General features: G+C 45.1%; 1 protein-coding gene across 4 annotated transcripts in view; it reads right to left on the reverse strand.

The window, feature by feature from the left end:
* The window catches only part of Kiaa1217 (KIAA1217 ortholog), a 292,280-nt gene that overhangs the window by 39,617 nt on the left and 233,349 nt on the right, over positions 1-19,314 (reverse strand). For all 4 annotated transcript variants that reach the window (XM_032885186.1, XM_032885185.1, XM_032885187.1 and 1 more), the window contains exon 6: positions 18,447-19,279. In XM_032885186.1, coding sequence (XP_032741077.1) covers positions 18,447-19,279 — 833 coding nt within the window. The remainder of the gene's footprint in view (positions 1-18,446; positions 19,280-19,314) is intronic.

Raw genomic sequence — 19,314 nt, forward strand, 5'->3', positions numbered from 1 at the left:
AATGGGTGCATCATGGGAACATGTGATGGTGATGAATGGGTGTAGACCAGGAATCCTACAAACTGCACACTCATACAATGTGGCTCTTTAGTGCAAGCCAACTGCTTTGTCCTGTGCTTTATGGAGTAGAATAGCAATCCACCCTTTCACTGCAGAAAAGCAACTGGTGAGTTTGGGCTGGGGAGAAACAGGAAATCTGTATCCTGAACTTTGAGGGAATCAAGAGCATTCTTGGGCTTTGAGCCCTAGGGCTAAAATCTTTAACGTCTTATTAGTTACGAGTTTAACTTGACTACTACCAGCCCCTGACTTGACAAGTCCATGTGCTTTCTTCAGTTTACACTGATGGTGCAGTTATTTATTTTTTTTTTTTTTTGGTTCTTTTTTTTTTTTTTTTTTTCCAGAGCTGGGGACCAACCCAGGGCCTTGCCTTCCTAGGCAAGCGCTCTACCGCTGAGCTAAATCCCCAACCCGATGGTGCAGTTATGACTAGAAGTTTCTTGTATACATGTCATGCAGTGTGGGTAGGTAATGGTTGCAGAAAGCAAGCACCCCCTCCCCCACCAAGTCATATAAGTCTGGACGGGATGATCTCTGTTCTTCTGGGGTAGAAATGAGCTCAACTGCTGAGTACGGAGGCACATCTTCATGGTGAACTACAGATATGTTCAGGAGCAGCACTGGATGCTAAGCTCAGGCACCACTGTGTGCTTGGCTTCCTCTTTACCACGAAGGGTCAACAGTTCAAGGAAAAAGTGTGCAAACATTTCGAATAAAGAAATCCCACATTTATTGGTAAGTCACAGTAGCGTCTCAAAGGTGACAAGGCAGTAGTTGGTCACAGTGTCTGCCATGTAGGAGACACAGGCACACACACACACACACAAACACTTAGGAAATGACTTTCTTCGTAGGAAATGCCAGTACTGAGTGAAAGCCGGTAAGCCCTGCCACTCACTGCACAGACAACGAAGAGAAATGAAAGGTACAGAGGGAAAGGGGAAAAAGGAATCTCCCTATGAGAACACTGGCTATGGATGCAATCTGGATCCACTGGCCCTGCGACACTGCTATGAACACAATGCATATCAGGGCTAAATCAATGTTCTAGTCAGTCTGTTGTTGTTCAAAAGAATCCATTACATTGTCCTATTAAAAGCCAATCAAACACCCTGGATACAGGACCTTATCTTTAACTGGATCATCACCAAGGAGAGAATTACAGAGCATCACAGCCCAGGCTGAGTGTGACCTGGGATGGCCCACAGGGCTTCCTTGCATTTTCTTTGGCTCAGAGGAGAGTCAGACTTCTCCATTAAGCTTCTCCCTGATAATGGTTTTTGGGTGCAGATGGAGAAAGACAATTCCTCAATTGCATTCCACTGCCTGACTCTTTAGGGCTGACAACAACACAAATGTAGAAGTGTCTGGCAAAAGAGTTTAGATACTTAAAGCAAAAGCCCTATGTATATCTCCATGCTTGGTTCTGTACATAGTAACCGTGATTTAGGGCATGAATACTCCCTGGGTGGCCTCTTCCAGGCTATGGCATCAACAGGGATACTAGGGAGGAGACACCAAGTCAGATATTCCTGGTAGCTCTTTGGCATCCTCCCTGCAGCCTATAGACACTTGAACCTGACAGTACAAGGCTCACAATATTGACCCACTCCCATGTGTGTCAGTGTGGTGGAGGCAGTGAAGGACAGACAGCACAGTGACCACAAATGTGTGTGCCAGTGTCTCAGCCAAAACCACTTCGTGAAAATACAATTCTTTTGACACACAGTAATGAGAAAACTTCTTCCTTCCTATTTAATCACCAAAGTGTTTCTGGTTTCAGGATTCATTCGAGGGAGATTATCTGATTTATAAATTCATAAATAAGATTGTCTTTCCATTTCATGGTTGGTAATCTGGAAACAATTTTATGGTTTAACTAAATTACAGCAACTGGAAACTTATGCAGCTTTCTCCCGTGATGAAATGTTATGATGTGTGTTTAATGTGAAAAGGGGAAAAAAAAAGAGAAACGTAGTGGAAGAGGAGAAATTAAACATGACCCTGTCATTTTACTGCAGTGGCAATTCTGCATGATAACCATCAGAATATTAAGGATGCTTAGGCTAATTCTTGCCAATTTCACTTGGTTTAAGGTATTATGGGTTGGTGTAATTACTGTCAAAGAGATGGCTCAAAAATGATTTCATAAACCATTTTATATCATTCCATAAACTGTATTTATATGATAAGTAGAGACAGTTAACTAGTCACAATGCTGCAAGTCAGCTTGGCTGTACAAATCTGTTTGAGGCACAAATATAACATGATTAAAAAAAATTCAAGGAAAATTCAGGGCACCTGCAGTTCCCGGCATCAATCAGCTCCTGACTGACGTCATCCTTCCCGCCCTGGTCTGTGTGTGTAGGGAAAGAAAACACCCATATTGTTAGAGAGCCACCCTCTCTGCCTTTGGAACAGAGCGAAGAAAACCTTTTATGTTTGAGGAAATACGTTTAGCCAGAGAGTTCATTTCTGTAATTTTTGGTTCAAGTTTCACCTTTAACCTCTTTTGGTTACAGACATGTCTTTGTCCTGATGGAAGCCTCCCTGAGCCTGGATACCTTTCTTCTTTCTTATCTTTGTAGAGTTAAGCCAATTTATACCAATTAGGAACCAAGCTAATACCAGACTGAGTGAAGACCATTAATTCTTTTTTTTTCTTTAAGATTTATTTATTTATTGTATATAAGTACACTGTAGTTGTCTTCAGATACACCAGAAGAGGGCATCAGATCTCTTTACAGATGGTTATGAGCCACCATGTGGTTGCTGGGAATTGAACTCAGGACCTCTGGAAGAGCAGTTGGGTGCTCTTAACCGCTGAGCCATCTCTCCAGCCCGACCATTAATTCTTTATGGTGAATTCCGAAGGATATGTAAAGCATGCATGATGAGCCTGTGCATGTGTGTACATGTGTGCATGTGTGTGCATGTGCACATGTGTGTGTGCATGTGTGTGTATGTGCACATGTGTGTGTATGTGCACATGTGTGTGCATGCATATGGAAGCCCAAGGTTGATGCTGAGTATCTTTTAGAGTCACTTTTCACTTTAATTTTTGAGTTTCCCTAATGACCTAGGATCTCATTAATTTAGTTAGGCTGGGTAGCCAATGAGCTTTAAGGACCCACCTTTCTCTGCATCCCAAGTGTCAGGGTCACAGAGGCCTGCTGTCTGTTCTTACGTGTGTGCTGGTCTGAACTCAGGTCTTCCTGTGTATGTGACAGATGAACCAAGCCATCCCCCAGCCCCCAAAGAACACTTTTTCAAGATACAGGAAGGATACAGAGGAGCTGCTGAAACCAGTCGAGCAAACTAATGTGCATCAGAATCTCAGCCTTCCTTAGCCAGTTCCCTACCATTAAAAATACATTTGTAGGACAGTAACAACTACAGGGACTGAGACAGCTATTCGACGAGTACTAAGTGATCCCTAAATTCACTTCTGGGTCTACTATTTTCGATTACATGTAGATTCGTTGTTCTTTCTCCTCGCTTTCACCAGAGTCTATGCTTGTTTGCTAAAAGCGTGGTTTCCAGCCAATGGCAATGCTAGGAGCTGCTGGGGCCTAGCAAAAGAAAGCCATCTTTGGGGAGAACTTTTGAAGGAGATGTTGGGACCCTGGCTTCTCCCTGAGTTTCCTGTCTGCCATGAGGTAAGTGGCTTCAGTTCACCAAAGCACCCCAACTCATGCTGTTCTGGCCCACTGTGCTAATCGACCCAAACAACTGCAGATAGAAGTCAGAATCCAAAATAAATCATCGTGATTTTTAAGGTGTTTAACTCAGATATTTAGCTACAGCAATGGAAATCTGAACGATATGGGCTATTAACACATATGCACGCGCGCACACACACACACACACACACACACACACACTTACACTCACACTGTGAGGACTACCAAGACAAGGGGCCATCGTTTCTGCATAGGACCTTTCACAAGATCAGTGTCCCGGCAGGTAAAACACTGACAGAACTAAACCCTTATTCTTACAAGTACTGAAGGCATTTTTCACAATTGAATAGTGAGCAGGTTTCAAGCCCTTGCATGTTCATACCCTGTTTCTACGGCATGAGAGGAGAAACGCCCTAATTCATTCAAGATGCTGTTAAGGGATGAAGTCAGCAGAACATCAGGACCCAGGCCTTCTTGCTATGCTTAAAGCCTTTCAGGTAACTAATCTAATAGCTTTCCATTTCCATTCTAAGTTATCCTATTGGGAACAAGCTGAGCAACTGAGATGCCATTCCTGAATCTCTGAATCGCCTTGGCTCTCACTGAGGTGCCTGGGCTTAAAGAGGAGATCCGGATGGAGCTGGATGGAGCTGGATGGAGCTGGATGGAGCTGGATGGAGCTGGGCGTTAGAGTCTATTATCCACCAGCCCTCTGCTTCTGGCATGAGCAGGAAGGCTAAGAGTGCTTTGTCCTCCCTACTGTGCCTTCAGCCATCTCAATGTGTCCCCTGCTTTTGAATTTAGAATTATTTGAAGAGATCTGAGAGGCACTGGGGGAGGGGCAACCAAAATCAGGACTATATTGCATAAGAAATCTATTTTCAATAAAAAAAAGGATGATTAAAAAAAGAATGGCTTGTCTTAAGTTGCCTTCCAAAGTTGAGAACCCCTCATGTTTATGGGAATTCCAGCACAAGAAGTTGCCTTTCTGTCACATTGCTGTGACTAAATTCCTGACAGGAAGTAATTTAAAAGAGAAATGATTTATTGTGTTTCACAGTTTGAGAAAGTACAGTCCACAGTGTGGGAAAGACGCCCAGAGCTCACAGTGGTGGGAGCATGTCTCTGTGGCTCCATACCGCTTGACAGACAGACAGACAGACAGGTAGCCAACAAGCAGGGCAGTGATACAACCCTTTACTCAGCCCATCCCCTCGCAACTCATTTCCTGCAGCCTGGTCTCATCTCCTAAAGGTTCATGGCTTCCCCAACAGTGCCACCAGTTAGGGACCAGTGTTCCTGTGAGCCTGGTGTGTGTGTGTGTGTGTGTGTGTGTGTGTGTGTGTGTGTGTGTGTGTGATTATTTTATATTAAAACTATACACAACCTTATCCCAATCTGCCATCCTCTGTAGCTTTAAGATCCATACTAACAAGCTCTGTAGAAGTCTGACATTTCAGATTCCTAAACACTTTTCCTGTTATGCTGTGACTTCAGCTTTCAACATAGAATGGTTTTACTGTCTAGACCTGAAACCCCCAAATCCATCTTTTATTCTTGTTGGGCCCCTTATTCATACAGACCTCTCTCTACACAGCTTTTCCCCCTTGCTGTCAGCAAATACTGTCAGTACTGTCAAGTCCCTGGGGATTTCCTTGTTCCTTATGTTTTCTCAAGTTCAGACCAAAGACATTGGTCCTGTGGCTATGGCCTGGGGCTGGTACAATATGTCTCATATGTCATGCTGGGGCACTTGCGGTGGAGACCTCTTCAGTGGCATGATGGCCATGAAGGTAGGGTTGGGCTAGGTGGGGAGGAAGGGAAGGGACAAGGATCATGATATTCCCTTCAAGTGTATGCCTCCAATGATCTAACTTCTTCCCCTCAGTTCCCAATTCCTTAAGGTTCCATCACCTCCAACAACACAAAAGTAAAAGTCTTTAACAGTTGTATTTAGGGAATGTTTCAGACCCAAACTATAATAGTTCCTAGAGTAGGTAGTACTACAACCTGTGCCCCCAGTCATGTCAAGACTCTCTTGCTTCTAGGCTCTTTCCCAGCCTTCCAGATCCCGTGTTAGACTGGCTTTAACTTTCTGATTGTCTGAGGAGAGCAACAAATGACATGACATGGCCTCCATGACACTTCTAAATCTCACAGTATCATCCTCTATTGGTTTTAAAGAGACAGGTGAGAGGTATGTCTCACTAGGCAGCCATGTTTTCCCAAGCCAGATAAAAGACAGGGGCTAAGTCAAAGGTTTTTTTTTTTTTTTTTTTTTTTTTTTTTTACCCGCATAGCATGCAGCAATATTACCATTGTTGTTGATGATGTCACGATGCTTACAATTGAACCGGGGCCCATATAATGTTTCTGTGTGCTGAACCACCAAGCTGTACCCATGTCCCATACTGGATTTATGATGCACAAAAGCACACACATATGTGAAGAAGTTTAGTTTGAAAGTAAGACTGGGGCCCCATTTGTGGATGAAGGTAAAAGGCTGTTTATATATGTTCTGAGGCAATAAGAGATTCCAAGTCTACAGTTTGATGTGAGAAGGAAAAACCAGAGGTGCTGGTGTCCCCTCTAGTCCTTAGCTCTTCACAGACTAGAAACTAATGCTATCCGTTTTCCTCAAAGCTGCAGGAGGCTGATTATCAACTCCAAATTCACCTTGGCAATGACTTTGGGTGTAGGCTCCATGACAGGAAATGAGGACTCATGACACATGAACATTCTTCTCTTGATCCCAGGCTTCAGACTGCCTGAAGGGAGACACGGGGAGTTACACCCAAACTAAGATTATTGTGTGGCATGCTTATGTTCTTGACTTTCCCTCCACAAAGAGCTCCTGGACGAAGAGAAAGAAGTCAGCTAGAGTCACAACTCTTCCTGAGAGCTAGCGCATGAGCCAAACATCATAGCTAGAGGGAACGGGTGGGGCACACAGACTGGCAGCTCTAGTGTGGGTACTAGAGGAAGCATCACCATAGCAAACCAACTAAAATGTAACATCAGCAAAAACACAGACCAGGAATTGATCTAGAGTTGTGTTCCAACTTATGGAGGTATAACTTCTTTCCTCTGCAAATTCAACCAACATTTATGTCTTAGGCACCAAGGACATAGAAACGAGGTTACATACTTCCCCTGCCCCCACCACCCTTCCAACTTCCCTGCAGCTACACACACACACACACAGACAACACACACACACACACACACACACACACACACACACACACACAGGTCTGAGGAGCTCCTGGGTCTACAGTGGAATGAGGGAGGGGAGGGCAACAGGAACCAATGCCAGACAGCACAGGGCGTGTGTCCTTTGCCAGGCTCCACGGGGAGGGTGAATCCTATCATTACTTGCAAACCAGTAAAAGGATGCCGCTGCTACTATGTAAAGCCAGCAGGGATAAATCAGACTGGCCCAGTATAGCTAACAGCGCAATCGACCCAGGCATAGGTCATTTTTAAGGGCTTTGGCTCTGGCTGTGAATGTGACAGCGGCTGGTGTGAGGACATTTGGGGACTTGCCTTTTAATAGGAAGGAGCTCGTGGCTGCTCTGCTGAGAACAGCCTGAAGTAGATGGACTCAGAGTGGGAAGCCAGCTTAGAAACCACATGATAGTCAAGCACAGCCGCTCTCAGCTGATGGCATCTGGGTGAAGTCCTGAGGCTGGAGAGGAGCCATCCAGGAGCTGTTCAGTGGGAGAGAGCACCAGGCTGGCGTAACCACAAATGCAGTCTTCAAAGCAGATGAGTCCCTGCCAAGTCAGACCCAGGGGCCAGCACACATGCAGTGGAGCCCATGGCAGGGGATGCCAAAGGTCTGCTAGCGTCTGGGTCTTCAGTGCCTCCCAAAGGCTGGTGTGGTAATGGATTCACTCCTAGCCTGTGTAGGACTAGGGGAGTGGAAACTAGGAAGTGGGTGAGTATGCCCTTGCTGGAATACGTGACCTTGGCTCGTTTTGCCTTGCTTTGTCTCCTGCAGAGACCTCTTCGGACACACACCCCACCTTGATAAAAGTACAGCTCAGGCTCAAGGTGACAGGGTCAAGTGAACGTGGACTGAAATCTCTGATCCCATGATCCCTGGGCCATTTCCCTTTAGTAAGTTACATGTCTTACTTTGATACAGCAATGACAAGGGCACACAGAGCTCAGGTCTCGACACTTAGAGGTCACAGGGTCAGAAGGCTCTGCCATTTAACAGAGATGCCCTTGGTCTAACTGGTACACTACCTGGAAAGATCATGTCTAAAATCTAGCGGGAGTCGGGATTCTAGAATTTCAGTTAGGAGGAATTTATTTGGCTCTCAGAATTCTTCCCATTCTGGTTCAGTGATCCTGACTGAAGGGGGAGAAAAAAAAAAAGGTGTGCCAAGTCAGGCAAGTGGGTCAAAGCTCAGACACGCCCAGGCCAGGGCTCTCAAGGTATACTGAAGGCCGAAGAGGCTCTTCCCAGTACAGTAAATGCAGTCGGGAAGCACTCCCAGTAGTTAATCCACTTCACAGTTTACTTTCCGTGTGCACACTGTACTAGTTGGGACCTAAAAATAGCTCCAAGTGACAAGACACAGTTGTTTCCTGGATCCAAAGGACACACAACTCGACAGCTTTCTGGTTTTATATCCGAGAGACTTTTATTGATTACAGAACGTTCCGAATTACGAAGTGGGTTTTGAACCTATTTCATGAGAACTGCACAGAACCCACGACGGGGTGATCCCTTGATGTTACAGCAGACACTGAAATATCAGCAGGGGAAGGTTTCTTAGGAAGCACAGCTCATTCGCCTGCAGAGTACAGGGACCACGACTTTCTGGCTACAGTGACACACAGCCTGGGGTGAAACATTACGTTTCCTGTTGGCTCTGCCAGGTGGGTGACTCTAGCTACCACACCCCAGAGCGAGCCAACACAAAATCATCAATTTTGGAGTTCCTTTCTGTTCCCGGAAGGCGCTCTTCAATATTCATGCTCTGGAATGACATTTCTTTCTTTCTTTCTTTCTTTTTTTTAAATACAGGTACAAACTGGTAGAAATAGTTGTTCATTTCTGTTACAGAACATGATTTATCTTCAACTGGCAGACACTATGGAGAAAGGCCCTCGAGTGCTTGTAAAAATAAGGTCCACCATGCCAGTCTTTTCCTTTACAGGATTTCACATCACTGTCTGCACTGTTCTCAACTCCAGATCTTCCTGCCTCAGCCTCCTGAGCTTCTGGGAATTACAGGTGTGTCTCCTGGGCCTGGCTCCTACCTACTTTAGCTGTAAAATTCTAGCATGAACTCCAGAGAAATAAAATGACTCGAGGCCGGATTGTGGTAGTGTTGGCACACAGCTTTAATCCCAGCACACAGGAGCAGAGGTAGGCAAATCTCTTGAGATTTTAGTCACCCTGGTCTACAAAGTAAGTTCCAGGACATCCAGGACTACACAGAGAAAATTGGTCTCAAAAAGCCACACCATACCATACCACACCACACCACACCAAATCATACCATACCATACCATACCATACCATACCATACCATACCATACCATACCATACCATACCATACCACACCACACCAAATCATACCATACCAAATCATACCATACCATACCAAATCATACCATACCACACCACACCATACCATACCACACCAAATATACCATACCATACCACACCACACCAAATCATACCATACCATACCATACCATACCACACCAAATCATACCATACCACACCAAACCATACCATACCACACCACACCACACCAAACCATACCATACCATTACTATACCAAACCAAACCATACCAAACCACACCACACCATACCATACCAAACCAAGCCAAGCCAAACCAAACCAAACCAAACCAAACCAAACCAACCAAAACCAAAAAGAATGACTCAGAAAAAGAAGGAAGGCATTTCTTACCTGAGCCCTCCCTAATGTTCTGACTGTCTTTCACCTTTCTCGTGGCTTCTGGGTGATGGAGGAGGTAGGGACCTATTACCTTCATTACAGACAGTGCAGAGGCAGCGTGGTGGTGAGACCCCAGTTTACTCAAATGGCTCCAGTTATCACACTCTGGACCGTGTCTCCTTTTATTTTCTGTAAAGTCAGACCTCAGAACAAGTGGCTTTCAAACCCCTTTTGGCTCTGAGGGTGGACAAGTAGGATATGACTTTGCTCCCAGCAGTGCAGTAGGCAATACTGATTTTTTAAGAAACCGACCACTTCTGGAAAGCAGGAATTGCTGCTCAGAGTTACCTGGAGTTTTGAATCACATCATTCGTGAAAACTAAGGCCCAGAGTTTAAGTAAGGATAAATGTCATCCACTTGACCATCATTGGAGAGACAATGAATCCTAACACAAGCGTGGGCATCACGAGAGCCTGGGTTACTACTTAGGCGAGCCTTGTTTTCAGGCCTGGGGCCGTCACACTGATTTCTACAGCTTCCTGAAGGCTGGATCTGTCCCTAAGCCTTGATTCTTCTCTTTGGAGAGGTTCTGCCTGGGGATCAAAAGGAATTATCTGAATGTTTAATTGCTTACAGGGCTATTTTCCATGAGCCAGACTCACGGCTTCTGAATGACACCACCTCTGGAATATTGAGAAGAAACAGTCACGTTTTAATTGGACGTAATTAGTGATGGGTGGCATCTTTTTCTCTCAAGAAGTTGGTTTGTTTAAAGTAGCTCAAACTTTATAGTGGTCATCCCCTGGTATTTTGGACAGGGTATCTTTGGGGTAAGTATAGGGAGAGCTATGTTCAGAGCTATCTGTTAGATGGTCAAACATATTTATTAGACATCTGTTGCATGAGCTCAGTGGTCTATTGAATGCCTACCAAATAGTCTTTACCCATGAGGTTATATTCCTGGGAAATGTAGTAATAATTCAACGTATCAGCACCTACTAGATTTCTCAGACTCGCAAAACACTCTATCATGATGTCATTTTATAGGTACTGTAATGGTAGAAATATAGCCAGTTTTGGATAAAGACCAGTTGGCCTTCTTTTTCTTTCATTAGATGTAGACCATAAATTCCAGAGCATTGGAGAATTATCACAGAGCTCCCAGATGGGCCTGACTTAGGAAAGTGCTCCCGCTTCTGAATTCTTAGCAATTACAGTCTGTATCATTGCTTTAGAATTAATTATGCACGAGTGTCCCCCCCAATTATGGTAGGGTTGCAATTGAAAAGTTTACTTGTACTTTCATTGTTTAGGACTTGGAATAAGTGGTGGTTGGCTTTCCAGCTGGCCCACGGAAGCCTCTTTACCCTAAAGTGTATTATTAGTCCTTTGGCTCTACATTGTTTTCAGGGAAAAGAATATGTCCTAACTTCCCAGCTGGACTCTGAAACACCATGAAGAGATCTTCCCCCAAGCAGCTCAAGACTCAGAGAGGCGCTGTACTTGGCACGTCTTTCCTACTCCCTGCTTTGCTGGGAGACTCTGTCACTCTCAGGAAGACAGGAAAACATCTCCCAAGCATCCCCAAAGCCAAAACAAAACCAAAATGACGAGGTAGGTGTTCTCGTCATATGGGTAAGAGTACAGCACCAAGAGCCAAAGGCTTGACGCACTTAACCAAGCACAGCTTAGAGATATATATTAAGCTCTGAATGTTTTATGGTTGTCTTCAAAGTTTATGGTCCTTGTGTATGAGAACCACATCTAAGCTCCTCTCTGTCAGGGCAAAGCAGCCAGTTTACAGCCAAGTGTGTGAGAAGACCTCCAAAGCCAAGTGCATGAGAGAGGACCTCAATAAACACCATTGATCCACAATTACAGCTCTGTGGGAAAGCGATTTAGACAAGGGCCCAGTTAGTCAGGCTACACGCATCACAACAGATGGCAATCCAAGCACACCTGTGGAAGGGCCTTTGCCATCAAGGCCTCTGCCTAGACTGTGCAGGTCCAGGACAATCTTAAAAGGACGCCCACGTCTTGTCTTTCTGTCTCCAGACTTCAGGATGCACAATCTTGAAGACCTTCCTGAATCCTTATCTGAGCAAATTCCACTCTGCGGTCATACCCTCAATACTCCCCCTCCCCAGTCTATCTTTTGATTTTATTCTCTTACCCTTCCTTATTCTACCTTTTGGTGTTTTCTGCTATTATATTAAAAAATATGTCGGCCTGCCTTTTCAGGCAGCTGTTTCTTTCTATGTCTGTCTTTGTCCCTGCCTCTCTTTCTCTGTCTCTGTCTGTCTTTGTCTCTGCCTCTGCCTCTGTCTCTCTCTGTTTCTGTCTCTGTCTCTCTCTGTCTTTGTTTCTGCCTCTCTCTCTCTCCCTCCCTCTCTGCCTCTCTCTCTCTGCCACCTCTCTCTCTCCTCTCTTCTCTCTCTGTCTCTGCCGCCTCTCTCTCCCCCTCTCTCTCTCTGCTGCCTCTCTCTCTGCGTCTCTCTCTCCTCTCTTTCTGTCTCTCTCTGCCTCTCTCTCTCTCTCTCTCTCTCTCTCTCTCTGTGTGTGTGTGTGTGTGTGTGTTAGAATGATTTGCTCAAAGGAGGAGTTGTTATTTTCTCTACTTTCTAAGCAAGCAAATGTCAAACGGAGGCCAAGTAAGGCTCCATCAAAGTATCAATGAACCCACGGCCACCAAATGTGGGAAGTGACATTTGAACCTTGTCAGGCTTTAAAATCCTCACCATAAGCAGCTGGTGGGCAAAACCTTGCACTGATGGGAGCTCCAGTGAGCTCTACCATAATGCTCCGTTAGGTGGGCATGGTAGTTTCTGGGAGCCTGAGGAAAGAGGGTCTAGAGTTTGAGGCCAGCCTGGGTATATAAAATGATCCTGTTCCAGAAATGTATACCCCAAACCACACCAACCAAGAAAACCATAACACTGCTTTATCAAGAGTAAAGGGCAGAATGGGCGTGATGACAGTATAACCCGTACTCTATGCCTCCCGCCTAGCTGTTTGTCAGGTTTCCTATGCTTCAGGAAAAGCTCTATATTTCCCTGGGAGCACAGAGTCTCCATGGTTTCTATTTTAGGGGTGGGGTGGGCACTTGACCATGTTCAGAGACAGCTTGGTTGTCCCCATTAGGGTATTGCAGTTCCGAGGTGGCTCACCTTGATTACCCCAGGGGGGAGTAAAAGAATAACCCCACAGTTTTGATCACCCTCCATGGTTCACCGTCCTCTAGCAGGAGAAAGCTCTGTTTACAAACACTTCAAAAGGCTGCCAGCCAAACGGACACTTCTAAATGCCACAAAGTCAGATTTAAGCTTTCATCTGATCAGTTCCTAAAACAGGAATCCACTCAACTCCTCAAAGCTACCAACACAGCCACACTTAGTTCTTATAACGTGAGGGAGTGAAGGGAAGCCATCAGAAACAGAGCCACACTACCACTAGCATGCAGGCTTCCTTTTGGACACACGTGCACATACATGTGCGTGAATGTTTTCTTTGCTCTTTATAAATGGCCCAGGGAGAGGGTGCCTGATAAGTCAGCTGCCATGTGGCTTCTCTTCGTTTAGACTCAGGGTCCAGACCAGACCACACTTTGCTCCTTAGTGTGACTCTTTCCTACGCTGATAAACTTGCCTGCTTTGGCTGCAGAACAATGTTAAAATGGTATCTCAGCTCTCGTTCACCAAGCATGAAGAACCACATTCCGTTTGAAAGTTTCCGTTATGCATTCGGAAGGACGGCCATTAGTGTCTCTGCAATGAGTACCTTGGAATCTTGAGTTTTATTTCTAGAAAGATGCTTTCAATTATATGACCCAAACTACAAATAGAAAACAGCAAAAACATAAATGCCCTCGAATTTTACAGCTCCTCCGGGCTGTTTTATGTGACATGGCCAAGGACAATGATGCTGTTTAATGAAGTAATTTTCTAAGCCAGGGAAGGCAGAACCGTGTGCTCTGACTGTCTCCTACCCTGTCTCCCTCACCAATCTCTTACAGCTGATTGAACCCACTTTTCTTTTTGGAGTCCCAGCAGAAGGAGTTGTCTGGGCAAAGCCACCAAAATATGCAAGATGATCTTCCTAGGAGCACAGGTACAAGAACGCCAAACATTCACGGGTTCCTGGGAGGGAGAACACTAACAGCAGACAGACTACACTGTACATGCTGTGCTGTATTAGCTGTTCATGAAGTCTCTTCAAAAAGAGAAGAGAGGCCGACTGCCTGAGAAGGAGGCATGTGGCTGTGTACGAGAATGGAGATCAAATGACTCAGTGTTTAGCACTTCATCCCTATGTCAACAGAGCTGTTACAGAATCACGTTCCTTCAAACACTGCCACTCTCGAAAGCACCCCCGTGCAGGGAAGGATCCTTCTCTCTGATTTTTACCATCCTGTAGCTGTTTGGGTGAAGTGCTCTTAGGAACCGTATGGGAGTCCTGCTGGCTCTCTTAGTAGGAAGCATGGCTTCCCTGCAGCTCTGCACCCCCCCACCCCCCTACCCCGTGTTTTCTCAGCTCAGATTCTAAATGTAAAATCTCACTCAGAGGCTCGCATAGAAAGAAAAGGCACTCTCATTTATTTGCTTTTAATATTATGAAACTGCAACAGAAATTGGTTTGGCATTTTATATCCCATACTCATGAAGTTAGACTTTTTAAAAATACTACCCAGATTAAATATTTCTAAAGTAACGTCATGAGCTAAGTAAGACTATAGCATATAATTTTGCACTTTGGTAATTGTTCCTGGTGTTTGTCTTTTACATTTTTTTCCTTTGACATAGTATTTAGATGCATTTTTTTTTAAAATAAATTCTACCAGGAATGTTCTCTCCTTTCCCCATTTCTGTGTAATTGTGCTAATATACCGGCTAGGGCAGTTATACTTTAAATGGCATGCGTATATTTAGCAGTATAATTATGCAAATCCTGCCATGTTTATGATTGTGAATGTCCTTTGGGAGCAGTTACTTAGCATCCAGTCCTAAAATGATTTCTGGAGGATTCTGGCTGCAATGTTCAGAATTCGCTTCTCTCTGCTCCTCTGCTATGGGAAGGTGGGGTGCACTGCTGTCAACCACGCACAGTTACTATATCATGCACCCTGGAAATACAGTATTTCTTCCTTCCTCTTCCTTGTGTGATGGGGATGGAGTCCCGAACTTTGCACATGCCAAGCAAGGGCTCTACCACTGAGTTATTTCCTCATTATTTAAGACAGGGTCTTGACCTTGGGATGACAGGTGCGTGCCAGCATGCCTGACAAAAGGTACTGACCCTTTACTAGACTGAGCCATTTCAAAGCACTGGTGCTCTTACAGAATCAGCGTAACCTCCCTGCTCCTCAGTTTCCACGTCTAGGAATGGAATGGAAGATGCATATCATCTAGTGGTTGTTCTGGTAGTTCTATCTCACGATACATGGATATACCTAATACAGTGCTTGTTCCAAAAAGACCCTGTACGTGACAGCTGTGTCTGTGCTGCCTGTCAGCAGAGGTATCACTATTTACAAATGTCTGTGTCCAGGTTGAATCATCGAGGACAGGAAAGAGGCCTTCCATTAGCAGAGGCTCGAAATGTAGATGGTGTATCTGCCCATGAGGGCTTGTGGTCTGTGCATATATACACCTGTATGGTGATGTGTGTTTGCATGAATGTGGATGTATGTGCTGTGTAGGTAGATGGCCCAGCCCACGGGGGTCAGTGTGAGCCCTGGACAGTTGACCTGGGTAGTAAAAGAAAGCAGAGTGAGCAGGCAGTAAGCAGCACTCCTCCATGGCCTCTGCTAAAGTTCCGACTTGGGTTTCTGTTCTTACGTCCCTCAGTAATGGACGTTTCCCTGTTACCTGGGAGTGTAAGAAGAAATAAACACTTTCTTTCCCAAGTTGTTTTGTTCCTGGTGTTTATCACAGATATAGAAATCTTCTTTCGGGCACAATGGGCTCTAGAATATACGTGTTTTCAGCATGTATGTCTGCAGTGTTTTTGTGTGTCTGTGTCAATGTCAATGTGTTCGGGTGCTTCTGTGGGGTGCCTGTGTTTATGTATGTCTTTGTTGTACATGTGCATATGTCTGCAGTGTATACAGGAGCGCGTGTATATATTTATGTGTGTATGTGTATATGCTCTGTGGTAGGAGTGCAGCACTGACCAGCCAACAAACACACAAACACTCCAACCGTAATCTCTGGAGCTAAGTTAATTAACAAACAAGGGTTGGACGAGGCGGGCTGTGTGAGGTAAAAGTCTGTGCTCCTGCACATTAGGTGAAGGGAGGAATGTGAAAAGTGAAGTGATGAGCATCACAATCAGGTGACACGGCTCATGGGTAGCACTGACACTATTTTAGGGGGGCACTCATCTTTTTCAGTTAACTTTTCTAATAGTTTGTGTTTTAGATATAACATAAGTCGAATTTTATAAGAATGTTTTATAGCATGTAAAGAAGACATCTACAGTTTTTTTTTTTCTTTTTTTTTGAGATTTGAGAAAGAACGAAGTCATTGAGGTTGGCAAATCCTTTTAAATAAGGGAAAGTCCAACTGGGACACTGGTAGATGGAGCGTGAATGTCCTCTGAGACCTTGGTCAGGGATCCACACATCCTCAAAGGCTGTGGGGTTTGCTGTTGTTTGACTGGGTTCACAGAGATGGCTTTGACCTGGCAGCGTTCCTTATACCTCAGGATCTTGAGTACTGGGATTCCAGTGCCGCACCATAGCCGTTACCAAATCTTTTGACAAATGGGGCTAAATAACTGTGGGCTGGACACTTGTGGTGCTGAGAAGGAGGATGTGGTGGTTTGAATGAGAAACGTGCCCATGTGCTTGATCACTTGGTCCCCAAGCAGGTATTGCTGTTTGGAGATGTTAAGGAACCTTTAGGAGGTAGAACTGGGGAGCCGGGTTCATAGCCTGGCCCCACGTTTCAGTTCTCTTTTTTTTTTTTTTTTTTTTTTTTTTGGGGCTGGGGATTGAACTCCAGGACCTTGCGCCTAGGCAAGCGCTCTACCACTGAGCCAAATCCCCAACCCCACGTTTCAGTTCTCACACTGCTTCCTGTGTGCAGTTAAGATATGATCTCAGAAGCCTTCTGCTCTGGCTTCTGCAATCACATTCTCCCGAATATTACAGACATCCAGCCTTCTGTACCCATGGGCACAAATAAGCTCTTTGTCTCATTAGTTGCTTTTGGTCAAGGTATTTTTTTTTTTTCAAGCAACAGAAAAGTAACTTAATAGAGAGAATGACTCCTCTGTTGAGAAAAATGTACCCAGAACCCAGCATGGGAACAATATCACATGGGTTAGTGGTGGTGATGAACCAAGCTTTTGGTTATCTGCTCCCCTCAAGGCACCCATGGAGCAGAGGTAATACGGTGGAAAGGTGGGGAGGACGGACTCCTGTTCTCAGTCTTACACCCCAGAAGTGGATTCTTTTTTCCTTTATTTTTTTTAAATGACTTCCTGCACTAAATCCTTGTGCTTCTAGTTCTCACCCTCTGTGTGATACCATTTCCTAACCTGCACCTCCCTGAGCATTTCAGGGGATGCGTCTGTCCTCATATTCACTGAGTGGCCACCATGAGCTCAGCCCCAGCTCCCCGACAGCTCCCCACTAACTCCAAGCGCCACCTTTTTCTCGAATTTACATCCTCCAGTTGCTGTTTTTCCAACTGCGAGAGGTGAGAGCTGGATTTTGTTTGCATTCAGGACTCCAAATCATTCATGCTCATTCCTGTTTCCATTCCCCTGAGATCTTTGCTCTGCAAGATTCCTTATGACTGAACAAATAGGGACAGACTCGCGTGATAAAATTCCGCTAGGGGCGACAGGGCTTTGGACTGATTGGTGTGTGAAAACAGTAAGTTAGGAAGACAGTTCACATTCCATTCACACACAAGTTTGGACTTTTATAAGGTTATATAATAGCGTGAGACGGATCCATTTTTAGTGAGGAGCAGCGGCTCTAAGCAGGTTCTGAGTAACTTAATATCCGATTCTTATATTTCATCCTTTCTGAAACTACATGAAACAGGTAAGTTTGTTCCTTCCAAGTCAATCTCTCTGATAAATTTTATGATTATAATTAATTCTACTCCATTTAATCTGTTTAGGCTAGGAAACTTTCCTCTATCAAAATTTGTTTTGTTTTTTTTTTTCAATTATTACTTTGCAGATTTTAGAGGTTTTCAAAATATATTCAGGATATAAAACTTAAAAATTGATGTATACTGATATCAATATATATCTCAGAGTATTTTATTCACTGGAAAACCCTACCTATTCCAGCTCCACTCCTGAATGAATGTCAAACCCAAATAGTCCATGTTCATGTAAACTCATTCTTTTCATCTCCCAAAACCAGATGAGAAAATGAAACTGCATTGCATAGGCAGAAACACAAATGGCGGTGACTAATTTTCTATGGCGGACAGTTGCAATGATTCCTCTGTCTGCTATCTTTGCAGTTCTCATAGGTCACCATTTTCTTCCTGATAGTTCTAAGTTACCCTAATGATAATTCTCTGAGGACCAGAGTCTAGGGATAGGTAGAGCTGGTGGCCTTTGTGGTACCTCTGTCTCCTTTCACGTGGTCACTGGTGGATCTCACTGACCTGACCCTTCATTCATTCAGGGACTCTGCAGGGGAGGGCAGCCTTCCCTGATACTCAGAATTTTGTTTCCTGGCTTGGTATCTAGAAAGCAGCTTTTAGCAACACACCAGTACAGACTGTCCTCAGCCCCCCTTGTCTTACCTGGTTTCTCTGTCTTTGGGGATCGTAGCAGTGCTGTAAGCAAAAACTTGCTTCTCAACTAGAGGAGGCCCCAGGTCCACAAGGCCGGATAATCCCGGAGTGTTTCGCGGCTTTTCGATGTACACCAGGGTGCCGGATTCTTTTTTAAACGACTGGCGACTCGGGGAGGCCCGGTCAGGCTGCAGGGTGTGAGGGGGCCCATGTGCGTTAAGATGCGGGTGCATGTCTATCATTCTTAAGTCACCCACCCGGTGTGGAGAGGCTGGGGGCGTTTTGGAGCCCAAGGCGGGCAAATGGCTGTCAGGGTATTTCCTTGGCTTTTGTCGGTATAACGACTGCTCCATATGCATCTCTGCTTGCATGGAAGGGTTGCAGTAAGCACTCGTTGACCGGATCGCTGTGCGGTGATACGCAATGACGTGATCCGGGACATCCAAAGGGTGGCCGCCATGGGACGAGGCTATGCTCATTCGTCCCTCGTGATAGAGGTAAGGGTCGGCATAGAAACCCTCGTTTCTGAACATAACCAGGTTTTTGCTGCTCATGTCTTCGTCCGGCTTGACATCCCTTCTTTCCAAAATGGCGCTGGGGCTTGGGGAGATGGATCTGGAGACTGGCAGGCTAGAGAGTCTGTCCCTGGGGATGGTGGCGTTGCCGGGAATAGCCATGGGACGGCTGCCCCCGTAAGGAATTCTGGATGGAGAGGGAGGTAAGGAATGGGGCACCGGAGTGGATGGTGGGGAGTTTGGAATTACATGAGGTGGGTGAGCTGTAGATCCCGGGCGCGGGGCGACGAGTCCATCTCCTCGGGCATAAACAATTTCTCTCTGCATCTAGAAATAAAGAGTCAGGTAACATAATTAGACAT

The sequence above is a fragment of the Rattus rattus genome, chromosome 14 (assembly GCF_011064425.1).
Source record: "Rattus rattus isolate New Zealand chromosome 14, Rrattus_CSIRO_v1, whole genome shotgun sequence".
NCBI classification, from domain to species: domain Eukaryota; kingdom Metazoa; phylum Chordata; class Mammalia; order Rodentia; family Muridae; genus Rattus; species Rattus rattus.